The 18962-nt window shown below is 51.9% G+C and overlaps 1 protein-coding gene across 2 annotated transcripts; it reads left to right on the forward strand.

Annotated features, from left to right (window-relative positions):
• The first annotated feature begins 4492 nt into the window (after window positions 1-4492).
• Rac2 (Rac family small GTPase 2) lies at window positions 4493-17487 on the forward strand. Of its 2 annotated transcripts, XM_075959958.1 has the most exons (7): window positions 4494-4668; window positions 6663-6734; window positions 12642-12759; window positions 13229-13291; window positions 13692-13851; window positions 16293-16425; window positions 16806-17487. In XM_075959958.1, the coding sequence occupies exons 1-6, from the start codon at window positions 4634-4636 to the stop codon at window positions 16421-16423; spliced, it is 579 nt and encodes a 192-aa protein (XP_075816073.1). In that variant the 5' UTR covers window positions 4494-4633; the 3' UTR covers window positions 16424-16425; window positions 16806-17487. The 2 variants fall into 2 exon arrangements, with proteins under 2 accessions (XP_075816074.1, XP_075816073.1); XM_075959959.1 differs by lacking the exon at window positions 6663-6734 and having other exon boundaries at window positions 4493-4668.
• Window positions 17488-18962: the final 1475 nt, after the last annotated feature.

The raw sequence follows: 18962 nt of genomic DNA on the forward strand, positions 1-18962 counted from the left end.
ACTTTTGGGAGTCACTTTTTTTTCTTCCACCATGTGTAGGTTCTGGGGATTGAACTCAGATCATCAGGCTTGGCAGCAATCACCTTCACCCACAGAACCATCTTGCCAGCCCTACTTATTATCTTTTAATCTTATACTGTGTGTGTTATTGAAGCACACATGTGGCATGGTGCCCGTGTGGAGGTCAGAAGGCAAGCTCAGGAGCCAATCCTCCTCTCCCCTTTGCTTTGAGGCAGAGTCTCTTGTCTACTGCTCCTGTGCTAGGCTAGCTAGCAGTGAGCTTCAGGGTCTTCCTGCTTCCACTCCCATCTCACAGTAGGAACATCTGTATTGTGATGTCACCCTACTCCACCTGGTGTTTATGTGGGTTCTGAGGATTTAAGTCCAGGTTCTCCTGCTGTGTGGCAAGGATTCTTCCTGCTGAGCCATCTCCTTTGCCCCAAATGATGTTTTTAAACCTCTTATTTCCACATTTGAACATCAGCTCTGGCCAGATGTGGGATAGATTGGCTGTTTAAGGTGAACATTTTTAGGGAGATACTACAGTTCTAAGGTTGTGTGCGCCTAATGACATCGCCTTGGGGTTTAGAAAGCAAAGACTGAACAGGAGCTCAGGTGGAGATTCCATACCTGGCCTTGGTAGCAAGGTCTAGCCAGACAGTTATCTTTGTGCCGTTACAGAAGACGGACAGGCGAGGCTAGCATCTCTGATGGTAGATGGTGTGGCATCAACTCACGTCTGTTTATTAAAAACCCCACAAGCCAGCACTCAAGCCTGTCACCCCAACAGGAGTCAGCGGGATGTGGCGCATGGTCTTCTGTAAGTAAAGTATTGCAGAGAGGCAGCAGCCTTTCCTGGACTTGTGCACATGAATGATACACTTTCAAGTGGCACATTATGAAAAAGAAATTCACAAGCTTATAAAAATATCAAAATTGGTAAATTGTGTGTGTACACATGTGAATATCTGTATGTGCACATGCACATGTGTGTACAAGTGTGTGTGCTTACATGTGTGAGTGTGTGTACACCTGTGTATATGTATGTGCACATACATGCGAATATGTATGCATGTGTGTGTATGCAGGTGTGAGTGTGTGTAAATGGAGTTGGAGTTTTCTTTTGTCCTAATTGCCTGGTCACACAGAAGCTTAATATTAATTTGGCCTATAGCTCAGGCTTATTATTAAGTAGCTCTTACAACTTAAATTAACCCATTTCTATTAATCTACATTTTGCCACATGACTCATGGCTTTACCTGTCCTCTAGCATCTTGCTTCCCCTGAAGCTGGCTCATCTCTCTCTGACCCTGTCCTTTCTCTCTATATCTTCAGTTTGGCTTTCCTGCCTAGCCTTATTATCGGCCAAATCAGCTTTTATTTTATTATAATAAAATATATTATTTCCTGCCTTGTTATAGGCCAAATCAGCTTTATTATCTATCAATGAGAGTAATACATATTCACAGTGTACAGAAGGGTTATCCCACAGCATTTCCACCTTTCTGTCTCACCCAAAAGGAAGGCTTTAACTTTAACATAGTAAAATTACATATAACAAAACAGTTATCAAGTAAGAATAATGTTTAATATTAAGCTTTTGTGTGTTTATTTGGGACTTGTAGGGAGAAGTCCCGCTTCTTAGGGGGCGTGTTCACCTCGGGCTAATGTTTACCTATAAATCTGGTGAGCGTGCTCGCAGAGCTCGCTTCTGCTTTCCTGGTCTCTGCTGGAACAGTGGTTCTGTAAGTCTATTTCCCCATTAAAGCTGTATATATTTTTACAATCTGTCTGCATTCATTTACGCCGTTATAGGGACTGAGTTATTGAGACGAAAGAAAAGCTCCGCCTCCATTTACAAGTGTGTACATGTGTGTATATGTGTGTGCACACTGGTGTGTACATGTTCCCCCCTGTGAGCTCAATGTGGAAGCACAGCAAGAGGGTCGCATGGATTGGAGAATGGCTGGGGACAGTCCGCAGACTCTCAGGACTGACTAAGCAGGGTGACAGGGTTCAAAAAAGACATCATTGTCACATCTCTGTTCATCTGGAAGAGTGTTCAGTAAGATTAAAGAGAATAAAATCCAAAGCCGCTGTTTTGGAGAAGAGCGGTGAGCATCTTTAATGGGCGACGGGCCTCCTATGTTTCATGTTAAGACGTCAGAAGAATCTTTTCAAGCCGGGACTGAGGCTCCATGTTTGACACCGCAGGCTTCCGCGGGCTTTCTATGAAGATCCCAGTCAAGTCAAGGAATGAATATTATAAAACCAGGAGAAGAAACAATACTGTCATTCTTTTACTAGGGACAAACTGCAAATCACTGCCAGGCTTGTTAGCAAATCCCAGAGTGAGCTGTGACAAAGGCTGGCGGGAGGGTTCGGAGAGTAAAGGGGCTTGCTGCCAAGCCTGAGGACCTGAGTTTGATCCCCAGGATCCCACACATTTTCCTCTGGCCTCCACAGATGCAGCCTGACAGGTTGCTTGCATGGACACACACACACAAATAATTGTTTTTTTTTAATTTAAAAAGCTGCCATGAGATTTTCGCCCAGTTTTCCACATGCATAAATCCAGTATGCAAAAGCTGACATTTCCCCTACATACAGGGAGCAGATAGAAAATTCAATTTGAAAATTATTAGCTACAATAGTGCTGAGAGTAATAAGGTATCAAGAAATAAATCTTTTGAAAAATGTGCATGACCTTTCTGGGAGGAAATGGCAGAATTTTATTGAAAGATATAAAGGAGAAAGAGAGGATACTAATAGGCAGGCAGATGGAATGTTGCAAAGACGTCAGGCCCACTCGCGGCTGCAGGTGGAATACAGAGCTCCTGAAGCTTGGACTTCCCCTCCGTGACGGATTCTAACCTCGACCATGAACCAGAATAAACCCTCTCCCCTGTAAGTGGCTTTGGTCAAAGTATTTCCTCAAAGGGATAGAAAGAGAAACTTAGAAAGCACTAGTGAGATCAAATCAACATCCCACAAAAACTAAAAGCAGTCCTTGTATCATTTAAAATCCACTCCGTGTGTAAAGGTCACCATGTGTGACAGACACCTTACACACTTAATAGAATAGCTTTTTTTTTTTTTGGTTTTTGGTTTTTTGGTTCTTTGAGACAGGGTTTCCTGTGTAACAGTCCTAGCTGCCCTGGAACTAGCGCTTGTAGACCAGGCTGACCTCGAACTCACAGAATAAGAATGCTTAAGAAAGACTCAAGGAGTATAAGTCATTAGGGAAGAAAATGTAAAGTTGACCACATACAAATAAACATTTATAAATATGATAGCTTATACAAAACAATCCCAAGACTGGAAATGAGTTGGGCAATGTTTATAGCAATCTGCACTTGAAAGTCAAACGCTGAACTTCTCCAAAGAGAGGGGGACAAAGTAGCTCAGCAGAGAAATAGGCAAGGACATAAATAGGCAACTTATGCAACAGGAAACTTAGAAGTCCAATACACAGTTACAAACGCAAATACCCAGCAAAACACCTGCAAACACGAACAATCAGCAACACACCTGCAAACACGAACAATCAGCAACACACCTGCAAACATGAACAATCAGCAACACACCTGCAAACATGAATGTTAAATACTTGGCAAGTGTCTCAGTGTCCTTTGCAATCAGCTGATATAATTAAAATGGCGAGAAGCCCACATCAGTTCATTGGTAGGGTTTTTTGTTTGGGGCAGTTTTCCAGCTAGGATCTTGCTATATAGCTCTGGCTGGCTTGGAATTCACTCTGTATCCCAGACTCGAGCTCACAGCAATCCTGCTGTCTCAGCTTGTTTGAGTTCCAGGCATGAGCCACCATGCTGTGGCAAATGGCTTGCCAAGTTTCTGTGAGCTTGTCTACTGCATTCGATGCCCCTTCGTCCTTTGCCTCCCCGCCTCCTGTCTTTCGTCCTCCTCTTCCTTCCTCCTCTTCTCCTCCTGTCTGTCCCCCGCCTTTGCCTTTTACTTTCATACCGGCCCCTGCTTAGACAGCCCGCCCCACAGCACCCTCCGTTGGGTGTCACATTTTGCAGCCACCAGCTCTCCCTGCTGGTGACTCTGAGGCCACCCTGTAGCTCTCCCGTGGCCTGTGTCTCCTGCCTTGCTCGCGGCACCTGTGATGCAGCTAGCCTCTCTAGAGGCTAGGAACTCCAGGACAGGCCCATTTCCTGCATCTTAGAGGCACCAGCTCCCAACACAATGCCTGACACATAGTAGGCACTCATTAAGGGCTTACACTTAGCATCTAGGCCAGCTGACTTTTGGGAGGACACAGATTCTTAGAGATCAACTCTGGGGCTACCCTAGATCAGGAAGTGAATCTCCAAGCCCAGAGGGTGTCCGGGTTTTTGTTGAAGCCTGGGTCAGGTGCCCATGGGTGGCCAGGGCACAACCTAGCACCTGAGGGGCCCCAGGTCCTCTTCCAGACCACATGCTCCACCCCTTCAAGGCTGTGGGGCAGCAGCTTGGGTAAGTTCCTCTTCCGTTTCCTCCTGCCTCCTGAGCTGGGGTGTCGCTCCTCAGTGCAGTGTGGGGCACCTCCCAGCCACTCCATACCGCTGGTGTCCACAGCAACGCTCTTGGTTCCCAAGTGTCATCACTGGCTGCTGGGTCTCGGGTGCAATGCAAGCCATCAAATGTGTGGTGGTGGGTGATGGGTAAGTGCCTGACTGCGTTGTCTCCCACCCCTCCCAGGATGTCCCTGAGACCCTCCCTGGCAAACTCACAGGTTCAGGTCTCCCAGGAGGTCCTGGGGATAGTCACTTCATCTCCTAGGGCCCACTAGGAGCATTTGGGGTGGACTTGGACTACTCTTTGTCCTCAGTCCACTCCCTCCCCGGAAGCCACCTGGATGGAGGGCCTGGGACTGGGGGTGGGGTGCTGCTCCTTGCCTGTACCCTGAGAGCTGGGGCAGGCCTCCCATGAGGACCGGGAATCAGGTTGCCATTCAGGGTGCAGATGTGAGGTAGGGAAATCAGAGACTTGATCTTTGAACCTTTGTTCTCCAGGTTGACCTGGGCTCTAGTGCCTGACTGGCTGCTGCTGGGGCTGGGGAACTCCTGAGACTTTCCGCTCTTTCTGACTCTGACCACCCAGTCCTCTGGGCCAAGGCCTCTGCCCCAGGGGAGGGCTGGGGTGGCTTGAGACAGGTTCCTTGCTGTCCTGTCTGTAGTGTGTGACTCTACTCCATGTGGTGGGGAAGAGGTGGGGAGCAAGAGGAAGCTAAGGTCAGGGTAAGGGAAGGAGGAAGGTAAAGGGGGATGGTGGGGACTTCCAGGGGGCAGGCTGGCTGCACCCCAGCTCAGGGGTTATATCCACTGTCAGGCCTCGGGAGGGACCACAGGCTATCATGCCCCAAGGACTCAATCTCCTCAAGTGCAGTGAGCGGGTCATTTTCTTGGGTATTCCAGCACATTAGGGTGCAGCCCTCAGGTACATGTTGGGGTCTCGCTAGATCCGTCCTGGTATGTTCTAGATGCCCAGCTTCAATTCAAAAGAGGGAGTGGCCAAAGCCTTGGGACCTTTCCTGGTTTGGCTCTGCTGGTCTCGCTGGGGGCAGAGACTATCTACCACTCAGATGACTTTATCACGGTCTCTGCTCCAGGGGTGTCAGCAGTCAGCCAGCCGTTATCTGCCACAGCTGCCTTGCTCACTTCTGCTTTGGGTCTGCTCTGGGGGAGTGAAATAGAGAGGGGGTTGGCCGGAAGCCAATGGTTCTACTCATTCAGAGTTACCTTGGTGGCAGCCTGGGGCTTGAGGGCAGACATGTAGGGGGGAGGGAAGGTAGGCCAGGCTCCTAGAGTGGGAAGTGACTTAACAGAATAGAGCCGGGGAAGGCCCAGAGCTGTCCCTCTGGCCTCTCGGCTTCCTGCTAAATGACCTGTGTAGCCTCCCAGATTGAAAGGGAGACAGCCTAAATGGTGGTCATCTCTATTTGTGCCATTTCTCTGTTGCTCACTGTGTGTGGTCATTGGGTCATGGCCCTCTGTCTAACTTAGTTTCCCACCAGCCCTGCCTACCATCACGGGGCTCGTTTTATTGGTGGGAAGACTGAAAGCTCAGAGAAACTGAGTAACCTGCCTTAGAGTTCAGAGGATTTGAACCCAGGCCCCTCTGGCTAAAACGCCCCATATATTCTAAGGCTACGGGCATTCCCTACAGAACTTGGCTGTTATAACAGCCATGGCACTGGGCTCAGAGTCTTCAGAATATCACTTAATTCACTGCGAAGACAGACTTGTCCTTGTTGTCTAGATGGGGAAACTGAGGCATAAGGAGCTTAGGTGACTTACCAAAGTTGTGTAGATGGTAGATGGTGGAGCGGGATCTGAGCCCAGGGGTGTGACAGCCTTCTCCAGCAGGGTCCTCTCCTCTGCCCCATGACTATCTGTTGTCTATCACCTGCACTCAACACACAGGGGACACATTCGGCTCCGCAGCTCTCCCCGGATGTAGGGCCCAGACCCATTGCCAGGATTGAAGTCTGGATGTTTATGAATACTGCAGGGGCTTAAGGACACGGCCATGGGGTGTCTGGTATTGGGAGACTGAGGCCCAGAGATGGGAGCCTGAGTAAGGGCTCAGATGTCCCCTTGTCTCAGGCATAGCCCGTGACCTTGGTCTCTTCTGCTTTGTGTCTCTTGTCTTTCAGAGCCGTGGGCAAGACGTGCCTGCTCATTAGCTACACCACCAATGCCTTCCCTGGAGAATACATCCCCACTGTGTGAGTTCCGCCTGCTCCAGGCCCTTCTTCGGGCTGCCTGCTTTGGACACCTGAAGTCAGGCAGACTAGCAAAGTTAGAGAGACTCCATCTTGGGGAAGCTGGCCTGTGGTCCAGCTGCCAATGCAGCGACATGTGATAGGGAGGCGGAGGCTCCAGGAGGAGGGACTGTGGGATGGGAAGATGCCCTTCGCTGGCCAGGAGGAGAATGTGGTGCGGAGATGGAGCGTGGAGGGAGGGTAGCGTAGAGTCTGGGGACCAAATGACCGGGGTGGGGCAGTGCCAGCTGCAGTCTGTGGGAGGCCTGCTTCCTGGTGCAGGATGCTGCCACCAGCTGCCACATGATACCAAGGGGGAGTCCACAGGTGTCAGAAAGAACCCAGGGCACCCCACCACTCACAGGGACGCTCCCCAGCACCTTGCACAGGCTCTTCCGGGTCTCCTTCAGTTGTCCCTCCTAGAGATGTTACCCACTGTTTTGCTTTTTAGACCAACACTCCTTAGGCAATTCTATGGCAGGGCCTTTGCACCAGCTTTTCCCGTGTCTGTGGTAATTTCCTGTCTCAACCTCATGTCTACACCCTCCAGGCCCATCTTTGGTGCCCTCCTGGGAAGACTTTGGTCCAGCCTAAAGGTCTGTCATTCCCCAGAGGAGTTTGCCAAATCTCTCCCAAGATCATAAGCCTGTGGAGGTCAGGGAGCCATGCATTTTTTCTTGGGTTCTCCCCCACCTTCTCTACATGGTGGTTGACACACAGTGTACTATACACAAGGTCTCATATGCGATGTATGTACTTTGAGGTGGCAAGGCCCAGGAGAACCATCACACTAACTAGCTAGAACCGCAACATCTACTTAGAAGGCCTTCAGTTGGTGGCCTGGTACAGGATGTCATTGGTACATGATTGCATTGGGTCCTTGAGGGAAGAGGGTGTTACAATATCCTGATAGCTCACAGCAGCTAAGGGGCTTGTCGCCTAGGGACACTCCGCCTATTGGGCTTCAGAGCCTCACTGGGGCCCTTATTTTTATTTGCTGGGGGAGGGTTGCCTGGAGCATCAAGGGTATATAGAGGGGTCTAAAGTCACCCCCAATCCCCACACCATCAGAGGAGCCAGCAACCCCACTAATGCCAAACCAAGACTCCACGCCAAGTTCTCCACGTGCTTGTATGGAGCTCACTTTCAGAAACAGGGGTTCATCTGTCTCTGTCACCTGCTGGGGGAGGACCCAGAAAAGGGCAGCCAGAAGGGCTGGGTAGACACTGGGCACTGCTTTCTGCCCAGTTGTATCCTAATATAAATGAAGACTGGCAATTGTCCCGCTGTGCAAAGTGGAATGGCTTTTGCCACCAGGCTTCTAAGGCTCTTGGAAGTCAGAAAGGGCTGGGGTTAGACCTGAGCAAGAACAGGAGCAAAGGGGATTCTGGCTGAAGGCCGCTGTCACCGGGGTATGTTGACCCTGCCCTTGTCCCTGAGTCAAGACCCTATTCTGTTTTTACTCGCCCTGGCTATGGTGGAGGGCCCACCTGCTCAAGGATTTCAAAGTGATCACTTTCCCTCTGAGCCCATGAGCCTCAGTTTACCTTTCTACAAGAGACAGGCCCTGGACTGGGAGATCTGAGCCTTGTGCAGCAGCTTCCCTGCAAGGAGGTGGGAGGTGGAGACCAGAGGCTTTCGATGTCCTGAGGGCTTCATGGCTGGTCAGCCAGATGGGGCCTGAGGGCTTGCAGGTCTGTCCCCTATCAATCCCCCTGTGCTGCTGTGTAGGCGGCGGCTGGTGCCAACTGCTTCTTGGATTTTCTTCTCTGAGATGAACCCGTGGCCAACAAGGTTGGCACACATATTCTCAGATGGTGACACCTGCCTGAGGGTGTTTCTGTGCCGAGTGCTACGGGCACAGAAACACAACAGCTGCCCCGTGCCATCAGGCACAGAGACAAGGGCTCCAATCCTGGCTACCTCCTGATGGTCCAACAAAAGCCTGCATAAGCTTTGACTTTTTTTTTTCATTTGTGTGGTAGTGTATATACTATAACACCGACTGACCTAGAATTCACTATGTAGCCCAGGCTAGCCTCTAGCTTATAGCTATCCTCTTGTCTCTGTCTCCCCAACAGCCAGGTTCCAGGTAAAAGTTGTGGGGTTCTTTTTGTTTGTTTTGTAGTCTAGGCTGGCTAGTCTAAACTCATTAAGGAGATGAAGATGACCTCGAATTCCTGATCCTCCTGCCTTCACCGCTGGAGTGCTGGGATTACAGGTGTGCACCAACACATCTGGTTTTATGTGGTGCTTACCAGTCCCTAGGCAAATCTTTCTATTTTAAAATAAAATTTCCATAGATAAGCTTTTTTTTCTTTTTGAGACAGGGTTCCTCTGTATAACAGTTCTTACAGTCCTGGAACTCAATTTGTAGATCAGGCCGACCTCGAACTCACAGAGATCTGCCTGCCTCTGCCTCCCAAGTGCAGGGATTAAAGACATGCACCACCACTGCACATCTTAAAGTCATTTTTTTTTCGAGTAGATAAGTTTATTTATTTATTTATTATTGAGAAAAGGAAAAAAAAACAAGTTTCCACCTCCTCCCAGCCTCCCATTTCCCTCCCCCTCCTCCCACCCTTCTCCCCCTCCCCCCACTCCTCTCCCCCTCCCTCTCCAGTCCAAAGAGCAGTCAGGGTTCCCTGCCCTGTGGTAAGTCCTAGGTCCTCCCCCCTCCGTCCATATCTAGGAAGGTGAACATCCAAACTGGCTAGGCTCCCACAAAGCCAGCACATTACGAAGGATCAAAACCCCGTGCCATTGTCCTTGGCTTCTCATCAGCCCTCATTGTTCGCCATGTTCAGAGAGTCCAGTTTTATCCCATGCTTTTTCAGTCACAGTCCAGCTGGCCTTGGTGAACTCCCAATAGATCAGCTCCACTGTCTCAGTGGGTGGGTGCACCCCTCGTGGTCCCGACTTCTTTGCTCATGTTCTCCCTCCTTCTGCTCCTCATTGGGACCTTGGGAGCTCAGTCCAGTGCTCCAGTGTGGGTCTCTGTCTCTATCTCCATCCATCACCAGATGAAGGTTCCCAACGCTGGCTCTCCTGGCAGAGTAGATAAGTTTTTAAAAGCAGAATTTAGGCAGAGCCACAGCCTGGCCTAAGTACCTCAGGTGGATCCCGTTTGTGGTTAAAACTCAGTAGAAGGAGGTATCAAAACTTCCCAAGTTCCACCTCACCTGTCCCATCTCCTCCAGAGTTCAGCCCATGATCCCTGGGCTCTCTCAACTCCTTGCTCTCCCCCAGGGAGACCCCTAGCATGCCTCCCTTCCTGACAGCGTTCCTGGCCTGCAGCAGCCTGCTTCCTCCTTCTCTTCCTCCCACTTTCTTTCCTGCCCATTGAAAACTCTTCAGGGCTGGGGCAGAGCTGTGTGAGACCAGAGCTCTGGTGTAGCTAGCTCACTCCTGACTCTAGAACAGAGTGCCAGTTTCTAGAACATCTCATTGCTGCTGCTGGCAGTGGGCAGAGCATCCTGGTTGGTGGGTGGAGTCTGCTCTGCCCTGCTGTGGGTTGGTGGTGCAGGTTCAGCTCCATAGGGAAAAGATCACCTTGAGATAAGGTTATATGGGACTTAGTCTGTGCTTTCCTTGATGACCCTGGCTCTGGTGACTCAGTAGGACCAAGCTGGCTTTCCCTTGACCACCATGACACCAGGCCTCCAGTGGGCAGCAGCCAAGTGACCTAGGTGTGCAGCCCCTTGCACATCCTACTCCGTGTTCAGGGTGGGGCTGGCCTGTAGCCAGAGGTCAAGCCACAGAACACCAGGTTGGGTGAAAACTGTCCTGCCCATCCTCACTATCTCATAACATGCCCAGCAGCTACGCTCACCACAGTGGCTTCTCCGAACTGGGGAACAAGTCCCGATGCCTGGCCCTGCCGCCTACCAGCCTGGGAATCCTGGGTAAATCCACTCCTTCCCATGAACCTACTTCTATCTAGGAAAAGGGGCCACAGCGGCCACAGTGATGTACATGAAAGACGTCTGACGAAGGGAAAGTGTGATATAGTCCAAGTATGTGTCATGTCTCTGGCTGTTTCTTGAATTCAGCAGCTAAGGTGAGGCTGGGTGGGGAGAAACTGGAGACATTGATAGTAAGCCTAGACACTCTCAGTGGGATGATTTGAATGATTCCCATCTCACTGAAGCCCAATAATGACCCCAGCAATGGGAAAGAGTGAGGCCCAGAAAAGCTAGTTGCCTGTCCCTGAGCTATATAGCCAGGTCAGGGTGAACCCTGCCCTTCTCGAAGCTCAGACAGCTGCCCTGGACTGAATCAACCCCTATGTTGTTCATTTTATTGCCCCCAAATTGATGCCATAGGAAGAGAAAATACCCTTAGAGCCCAGAAGACCGAGAAAGACAGATGACTTTGCTGCAAGGCATCTTGGGAAGACAGAAGGTCCTGATCTCTCCATTTTATCGGGGCCCCAAATAGCCAGGCACCTGCCTTCCTACCTTGGCCAGCCTTGCCTCCGAAAATGTTCTTCCGAGATTCACAGGAGTGGTTCCCAGAACAGGCACAGAGCAGACCTACTATGTGTCAATCGTCTGGTCTCAGGGCATAAAGGAACAAGCTGGATTCCCCCCTCCCTCAAGGGGTGTTGTTAATGGGGCTGACCTGGCTGGGACAGAAAAGTCTCCCTGGGGTGTTCCGGGGAGTGACATGGAGTCCTGGGGAAGATGGGTGGCAATTAAGGATAGGTGGAACTACTCGGATAGGATGAAGTGGTGCGCATAGGCCAGCTCAGCAGGCAGGCAGTGTAAGCCCGCCTTGTGAGGGAAGAGCAGATGGAGAAGGTAGAAGCTCGAGGTCTCGGTGGACCAGGTCTTGGCCGGGTGCGTGTTTGGGCTTAGGAGGTCAGATGATGCCTAGCTCACATAGACAGGCAATGAAGGTGTCCCTAGAGGCACAACTGCGGCAGGATGCGGCAAGTCTGCTGGACACGGACACAGCTTCTCCCGTCGGTTGGTCACTCACTGGCTGTGTGGCCTCGCATGGGGTCATGACACCCTTCTGATCCTGGCCCCATGCCCCAACCAACAAGCCTGCTTCTTTTCCCTAGGGGTATGAATAGTGGGGGTTTACTCCCTAAAGCCCCCTCCACTCAGCGTGGAGCGCTGGGCTGGGCTCTCCCAGGGCTTCCAAGTATTTCCTGTCTCAACACTTGCTCAATGGGCTCCCGGTCCAGTGTCTGACCTACACCAGTGCAAGGCCACAGGCTCACAACTGATATCTGTCTGTCTGTCCTCTAGAAGGGGCCTAGCGCAGCTACTCATCACAGGAGTGAGACAGCGGATCCTCTGCAGCTCCTGCCCTTCCAGAAGGCTCAGGACATGGTCCCTTCATCTCCCAGATGGCTCTGGCAGGGCATCAGCTCACTAGCATCTTCATTGGCTCTCACTTTCTGTCTCCTTCCTGTTTCCCTCTGACAGCTTCCTGGAGTTACCTCCCGAGTGCACCCCTCTCTGCCTCCTTCACTCAGGGATTGCTTCAGGGGGACCCAGCTCAAATGAGGGACCAATGGTCAGTCACTCAGCAGACGTTGTGATGATCTAGGTGCACAGCACAGGAGGAAGGTTAATGTCCATTCTCGTCAACCTTTGGGTGCATGGCGCACAACCCAGCAGTCACCTTTCCTGAGGACGAGTGGAGGCAGGAAAATGACCGAGATGCATTTTCCTCTTTGTTTACTTGTCTTTGGGGTGTTTTTAATGGTGCCCTTCAGTTGGGAACACAGCCAGCGGCACAGTGCTGTGTGACTTTGGGCTAGTCCTATCGCTCTGAGGAGAACAGCCTTGGCCTGTGCTGGAAGTCCTGGCGGGGCTCTGGGTTTGAGGCTGACCTGGTCCTTCCTGCTTCCCACAGGTTTGACAACTATTCAGCCAATGTGATGGTGGACAGTAAGCCTGTGAACCTGGGGCTGTGGGACACCGCAGGCCAGGAGGACTATGACCGCCTCCGGCCGCTCTCCTACCCGCAGACGGTGCGCACCTCTGTGCCTCATTGTGGTCCGGGTTTTGATCCTGTTCCATCTGCTGCCCATGACCTTCTTGCCAGCTGTACCTAGTCTCCTTCTGAGGCCTGTAGGGCAGAGCTGAGCTACAATGCTCCCCAAACTGTGCTCCTTCAGCCCTGCTGCCCCCAGTATCCATGCCCTGAGATGCCAGCCTTTCTCAGTGTGCAACAGGCAGAAACTACCAGGGTTTGTGTGAGCAGCCAGGCCAGTGTGTCTGGTCTGGGGTGGGCAGGAGACCTGTTGCAGATAGTTTTGTGTCTTCTGGGTCCATGGATCTGGGCTCTCTACCCACCATGGCAAAGGGAGGGTCAGACTGCCAGGTAGAGGGTTACACAGCAGTGGCAGGAGCTGGGGCATACAGGGAGAGGGCTGAGGGGGTGGGCAGACAGGACTCTCTGGCCTCCCTCTTGAGAACCCTGCCCTGCTCTGTCTCCAGGATGTGTTCCTCATCTGCTTCTCGCTCGTCAGTCCGGCCTCCTATGAGAATGTCCGAGCCAAGGTGAGCCTCAAGGGGACTGGGGACACATATAGGTGGCACTGAGGGAAGGAGGGGTGAGCTGTTAAGGTCCACTCTGGATTAGGAGAATCCAGGACAGAGGGTCACTAGTGTCACACAGGGCCAGTGAGGAGAGAGTCTCCCTGGGCTGGGACAGGAAGCGTTCCACCTGCTTCTGTTCCCTGTTTCTCTCCCTGCTCAGTCTCGTGCCCCCTCTTAATAATACACAACCACCTCTCTTGACTCTTATCTCCAAAAAAAAAAAAAAATCTTGCCTTTTTTTTTTTCATGCCTGCTCAGCTCCTGTTGTACCCTGTGACCCTCTTTCTCCCTTTGCCTGGTGCCCTGGGGATTTATGTCCCACTTCCCTCTGCTCTCTCTCTCCTCTCCCCACCCCTGCCAGTGGTTCCCTGAGGTGCGACACCACTGCCCCAGCACTCCCATCATCCTGGTGGGTACCAAGTTGGACCTGCGAGATGACAAGGACACCATTGAGAAGTTGAAGGAGAAGAAGCTGGCTCCCATCACCTACCCACAAGGCCTGGCACTGGCCAAGGATATTGGTATGAGCTCAGAGAAGGGGAGGCTGAGGGCTGGGAGTGGTGCCTGAACACCCTTGTCCTAGGGTTATGCTGTCTGTCGAACTCTGGCTTGCTTCAAATCGTTGTACCGGTTGTGTGACCTTGGACTGGTTACTTGGCCTCTCTGTGCTTGTCTTGTGTTTCTCTGACGGGAAGGTGTAGCGGTAATGATGGCTTCTGCCATGTTGGGTGTCTAGGCTCTCAGGTCCCAAGAGCAGCACTGCACAGGGGGATTCTGTGTTAGCTGGTCATGGCGTCAGCCAAGTTTAGACCCTGAAGTGAGGGACTGATGGGAATAGATTGAAGCAGAGGAGGGAGGCACAGCCTATGGCTGACTGGAGCACAGGCAGCCAAGTCAGGTTGGGTTGTTTCTGGGAGGCTTCCTGCAGAAGGTGTCCCTGCTGGGGACTTGAAGGGTGACTCATTCCTTTGTGCCTGGCCTGGCCTCCCTTACTCCACTCATTCTGACTCGCCACCAGTCACTGTGTGCCTCCAAGAACCAGGCCGAGGAGGCTTGACCCTTCAAGGTCATTCAGCTGGGGAGGTGGTGGCTGCAATTGAAAGCAGCGTGGAAGAGGGCTGCTGGCTGGGTGAGTGGGGACACCTTGCCCTGGCTAAGCTCTCCATCCCCAGGAGACCTAACTCTGGGTCTGGCCTCTCCCATGGTGGTATCCTCTTGAGGTAGAACTGCCAGCTAGGTCTGGCCTCCACCCAACCCTGCACCTCTTCCTCTGCAGGAAATAGGGGGAGGGGCTCTTCACAGGAAGAGTAACCGCAACCTTCCTGTGACTAGCTGGTTGTCATGGCTGTCTCCCCAGGGGCCTCTCTGCTGCTTCACCCTGGGCCCTTAGCTCTAGCCTCATAAATGTCAGGGACATATTCCAGCTTTGTCTTCTTAACTAGCTTATTCCCAAACTGGTCTGCATGGTTTGGGGGTGCATTAGAATTGCTCCCCCACCTGTCAAGGTGAAGTTCATGGTGTGGGAATGACATGGCTGTAGGAACCTGAGGCAGCTGGTCAACAGCCACAGCAAGGGAGCTGAGAGAGAACGCTGGTGCCCAGCTCACTTTCCCTTCTATATATGTCTTTTAAAAGCGGGATATTTTTATTTATTCTTAGACAATTTCATAATAGTAAACAATGTGTCTCAATCATATTCACCCTGAACTACCCCGTCATTCTACCCAGACACCTGACACATGTCCATCTTCCCTTCATGTCCTGTGTATGTGTGCATGTACATGCATGTGTGTATGTATGTGTGCATGTGTGTCCATGTATGTGCATGTATGTGTGTCCTTCTGCCTGTGGTTCTTCTTCTCCCTGAGGCTGTTTCATTCTCTGTAAGGGACTGAGAGCCCCTCTCTTCCAGCTACCCTTGAGAACATCCCAGCCTAATCTCCAGGAGCCTGGGTTCAGAGTGCCTCACTATTGGTCACAGAGATTGGGTCCCCCAAGGAACAGAGGCCAGGAGCCCCCTCTGGAATAATGGTCAGAGGCCAGGCCAGGACCCTGGCTTCATCTTCTTGGTGATAAAAGAGTGTCCTGGGAATGTTCCAGGGACAGGAAACGCGCAGGTGTGACTGACCAGTGTCCGGCTCCCTGAAGCTCCATTTCCTCCTTGCTGCCTTTGGTTTCCCAAGCCCTGGCTTTGGTGACTTCCCCTCCAGTGGGGACCACTCATCCCTGTTCTGTTCTGGGCCTTTTGGGTCACTGGGATAGGGAGGGCCACTGTTTCCTCATCTCTGTCAGAAGTTCCTGCCCCAGAGAGAAGAGCAGAGGGCACCAGCAAGGGCACCTGGCTCCCCTTCCTTCCCTTTTCCTCCCTCAGTGCTCTGAAATCTCCTGACCTTCTGTGTTAGGGCTCTGCGTTCAAGTTGCAGGGGACAGGAAGTCATGTAGACTCCTCCCAGCGGTCAGTCTTCTGAGGGCTCAGATGGGTTCTCTGTTTTCTTCCTCTCACTGAGCTGCCCGGGGGCAGGCAGGTCTCATTGCCTCTGTTCGCCTTGATTTCCTCATATGTTGGGTTGTGACTAAATGACAGATATATTGGGGTGTCCTCAGCCCTTTCCTGATTAAATGACAGATATATTGGGGTGTCCTCTGACCTGCCCAGAGGTGTCAGCTTTATGTGGAAGGCCTGGGTGACATGTTGGGAGATTTGGTCATGGAAGCAAATCCTGTCCTTTCACGGGAAGGACTTTAACCTGCCCACTTTCCAAGCAAAGGGCCTTTTGTTCTAGAGAGTCTGGCCTGCCCTGGGGCCTCCACCTTCCTCACTGAGTCCTGCAGGAGGAAGTTGAGGTACAGAGAGGCTGCTCCCCACTTGGGTGACACTCCCACTTGGCGATGCCCCCTATTTGGGGTGACACAGATGCTTCTCCATGACTCAGGTCCCCGCTTCCCTGCTGTTCCTTTTCAGATTCAGTGAAGTACCTGGAATGTTCCGCGCTCACCCAACGGGGCCTGAAGACCGTCTTCGATGAGGCCATCAGGGCCGTCCTGTGTCCACAGCCCACACGGCAGCAGAAGCGCCCCTGCAGCCTGCTCTAGGGGTACACACCTCTCCTCTGCTGCTGGAAGGGCACTTTGCCCCTGGGCCTGGGCCTCAGGTCACTGAGAGCAGCATTAGACAAGGACAGAGGGCCATGGGTATTAAAATAGCCTCAGGTGCCCCATTATGTGTGGGGCTTATTTCCTGATAGACACAGCCCAAGGAAGCCAGAACCTGCCCAGTGACTCAAGCCAGAACACAGGGGCTGCCAAGCTCTCACTCAGCCCATCCTGGCCACAAAAGCCTAATGGAACCAGAGAATCCCAATAGTACCCAACCCACAGCAGGATATGTGGGGGGCAGCCCTGGGGAAGGCAGAGGTTGGAAGGAGCCGCAGGCCTGGATGGCCCTGATACTGACCTTTTCCTGTGTCCCTTCCAGGTCTCACCCCAATCCTCCCACTCTTGACCCTCCAGGATCCCTACCGAAGCCCAATGATGCGCTGATGGGACATGCTGTCCCCTCCCTGTGACATTTCTTCCCAGACAGCTGCAGAACTTGCCTATCTCCTCAGTGGAGGTCCCCTGGGATGGGAGAATGTTGACAGGCCATGCCCTACCTGGAATGCTCCCGTGTTCTCAGGGACCAGAGGGGAGCCCCAAGACTCAGCCAGTCAGTCATCCTCACGACATACAGCGTCATACACCCACCTGATCCAGGCCTTCCTGACTTCCCTCTTGAAGCTTCTGGTTTCCACGGCCTCCCACCACTGTGTGTCTGCAGGGACAGGGTTTCCTGCTCCAATACTCCTGGTCTGCCTTGTGGGCGTCATCTCCTCCCCTGAACCAGAGGGAGAGATGCGTGAGTCTGCTCCTCTGTTCTCCTTTTTTCCGAAAACCATAGAGCAAATCTATTGCTGTAAATCTCTCGTCTGCCCAGCTAAGCAAGGGGCTCAGCCCACCCCTACCATCTCTCAAGACTTCCTACTCTTTCCAAAGAGTCCTGAGCTGTATTTTCTTGGACTGTCCACCTCACCCCTGCCAGCCAGGACCCAAACAGCTGCAGATAGAAAACACAGCTCTCTTGCTTATGCAGAAAATAAATATATTGATTCGAGTCAGAATTGCTGTGACTTCGGGTGCAGCTTGCTCAAGGCATGGCGGAGGGGTCCAAATGATGCCACGGAGTTTGCCTTCCTGTCCCTTCTGGCTCTGTCTGCTGCTGGCAGACCATTTTCAAGCTGTTGACTCTTAGGGCTTGATCCTCTGAGCTTCAAGTTCAGGCAAAGTTCGAAGGAAGAGTTACTCTGATTGGACCAGTTTGTCTTAGGCCCGCCTTCCGCCAGCTGTCTGTCAGAGGGACGCCAAACTGTGATCACAAGAAATAGGAGTAGAGGTGACCCCCAGGAAGCTGGGGTACAGGGTGGGGGTGGAGAGGATGTGTTCTCAAGAAAAACAACCTTTCTAGAACTGGATAGGTGTTCAGAAGCCAGAGAACCATATGGTAAATATCCATCTCACCATTACTGGGGACAGTTCCTGCCCCAGCTGGCACTAAGATAAACAGATTTTTTTTTCTGTTGTTTTTGTTATAGCCTGGGTTGACCTCAGACTGGCTATCCTCCTACCTCAGCTTCCTAAGTGCTGGGATTATAAGAGATTATCTTCATGCCTGGATAATGTTGAAATTCTTGGTTGGGAGTTTAGGTTGCTATGGAAGTTGAGGAGGTGCCCGTATCAGGTACCCCAGGGCCTGTCCCTGAGACAGTCCCACCTTGGGCATGACACTGCCTGAGATCCCCTGTCCTCCCAGCACAGTTCCACTGACCGTCAAGTGCTGCCATAGTTTCAGGGATTTTGTGACACAGACGCTCCCACCCCCAGGACCTGAGGCCCTAAGTGACTGAGAAGAGATGGTTCACCCTGAAAGCCTGGAAGACCAGTTCCTGCCAAGGAGTGCCCCGTCTCTCCATGTTCTGTCTCCTAGAGTCCCAACCCCCACTCGCAGTCCACAGAACCCCCCTTTAAGGGACTCCACCTCCAGAAGGGCTAGGTATAGCAGGGGAAGCCACTGTTCTGAGCTCCGATCATGTGAGGTCAATCTTTCAATGTATTTCCCCGACACAGAAAGAAGGATTCAAACCCACACTTGCTGGGTGCTCCAACATGGTCGGGAGGACCTGCACCCAGTCAGGCTGGCATGTTTAAGGCCCGGGTGCCCCTATAGTTAGCCAGAGTCCCAGGGTGCCTCTTTTAGCTCCCGGCTCCTTTCTGTGCCTGATACTGAGCAAAGACTTCCATGATATAAATCCGTAGATCAAAACACAGAATCGTTCAAACTATGGCCCTGAGTAGTGAAACCCCTTCTCCCTGCAGACTGCATAAAAGCCGCCCAGGGCTTCACCCAGAGCCTTTGAGAGCGCTGTCACTCACCCGTCCGCCCTCAGCTTGCTTCTTTCTCATCTCCGCCTTCACTTGGCTCAGAATCAAGTCCCTGTTACTTCTGTAACCTGTGTAAGCCTTTCTTTCAGTTCCCCCAACACAAGACCAAGAACCTAGAAAACCCTGCACACCGGAAACACTCCCATGACCTTTCTTC

The sequence above is a fragment of the Microtus pennsylvanicus genome, chromosome 2 (assembly GCF_037038515.1).
Source record: "Microtus pennsylvanicus isolate mMicPen1 chromosome 2, mMicPen1.hap1, whole genome shotgun sequence".
NCBI lineage: Eukaryota > Metazoa > Chordata > Mammalia > Rodentia > Cricetidae > Microtus > Microtus pennsylvanicus.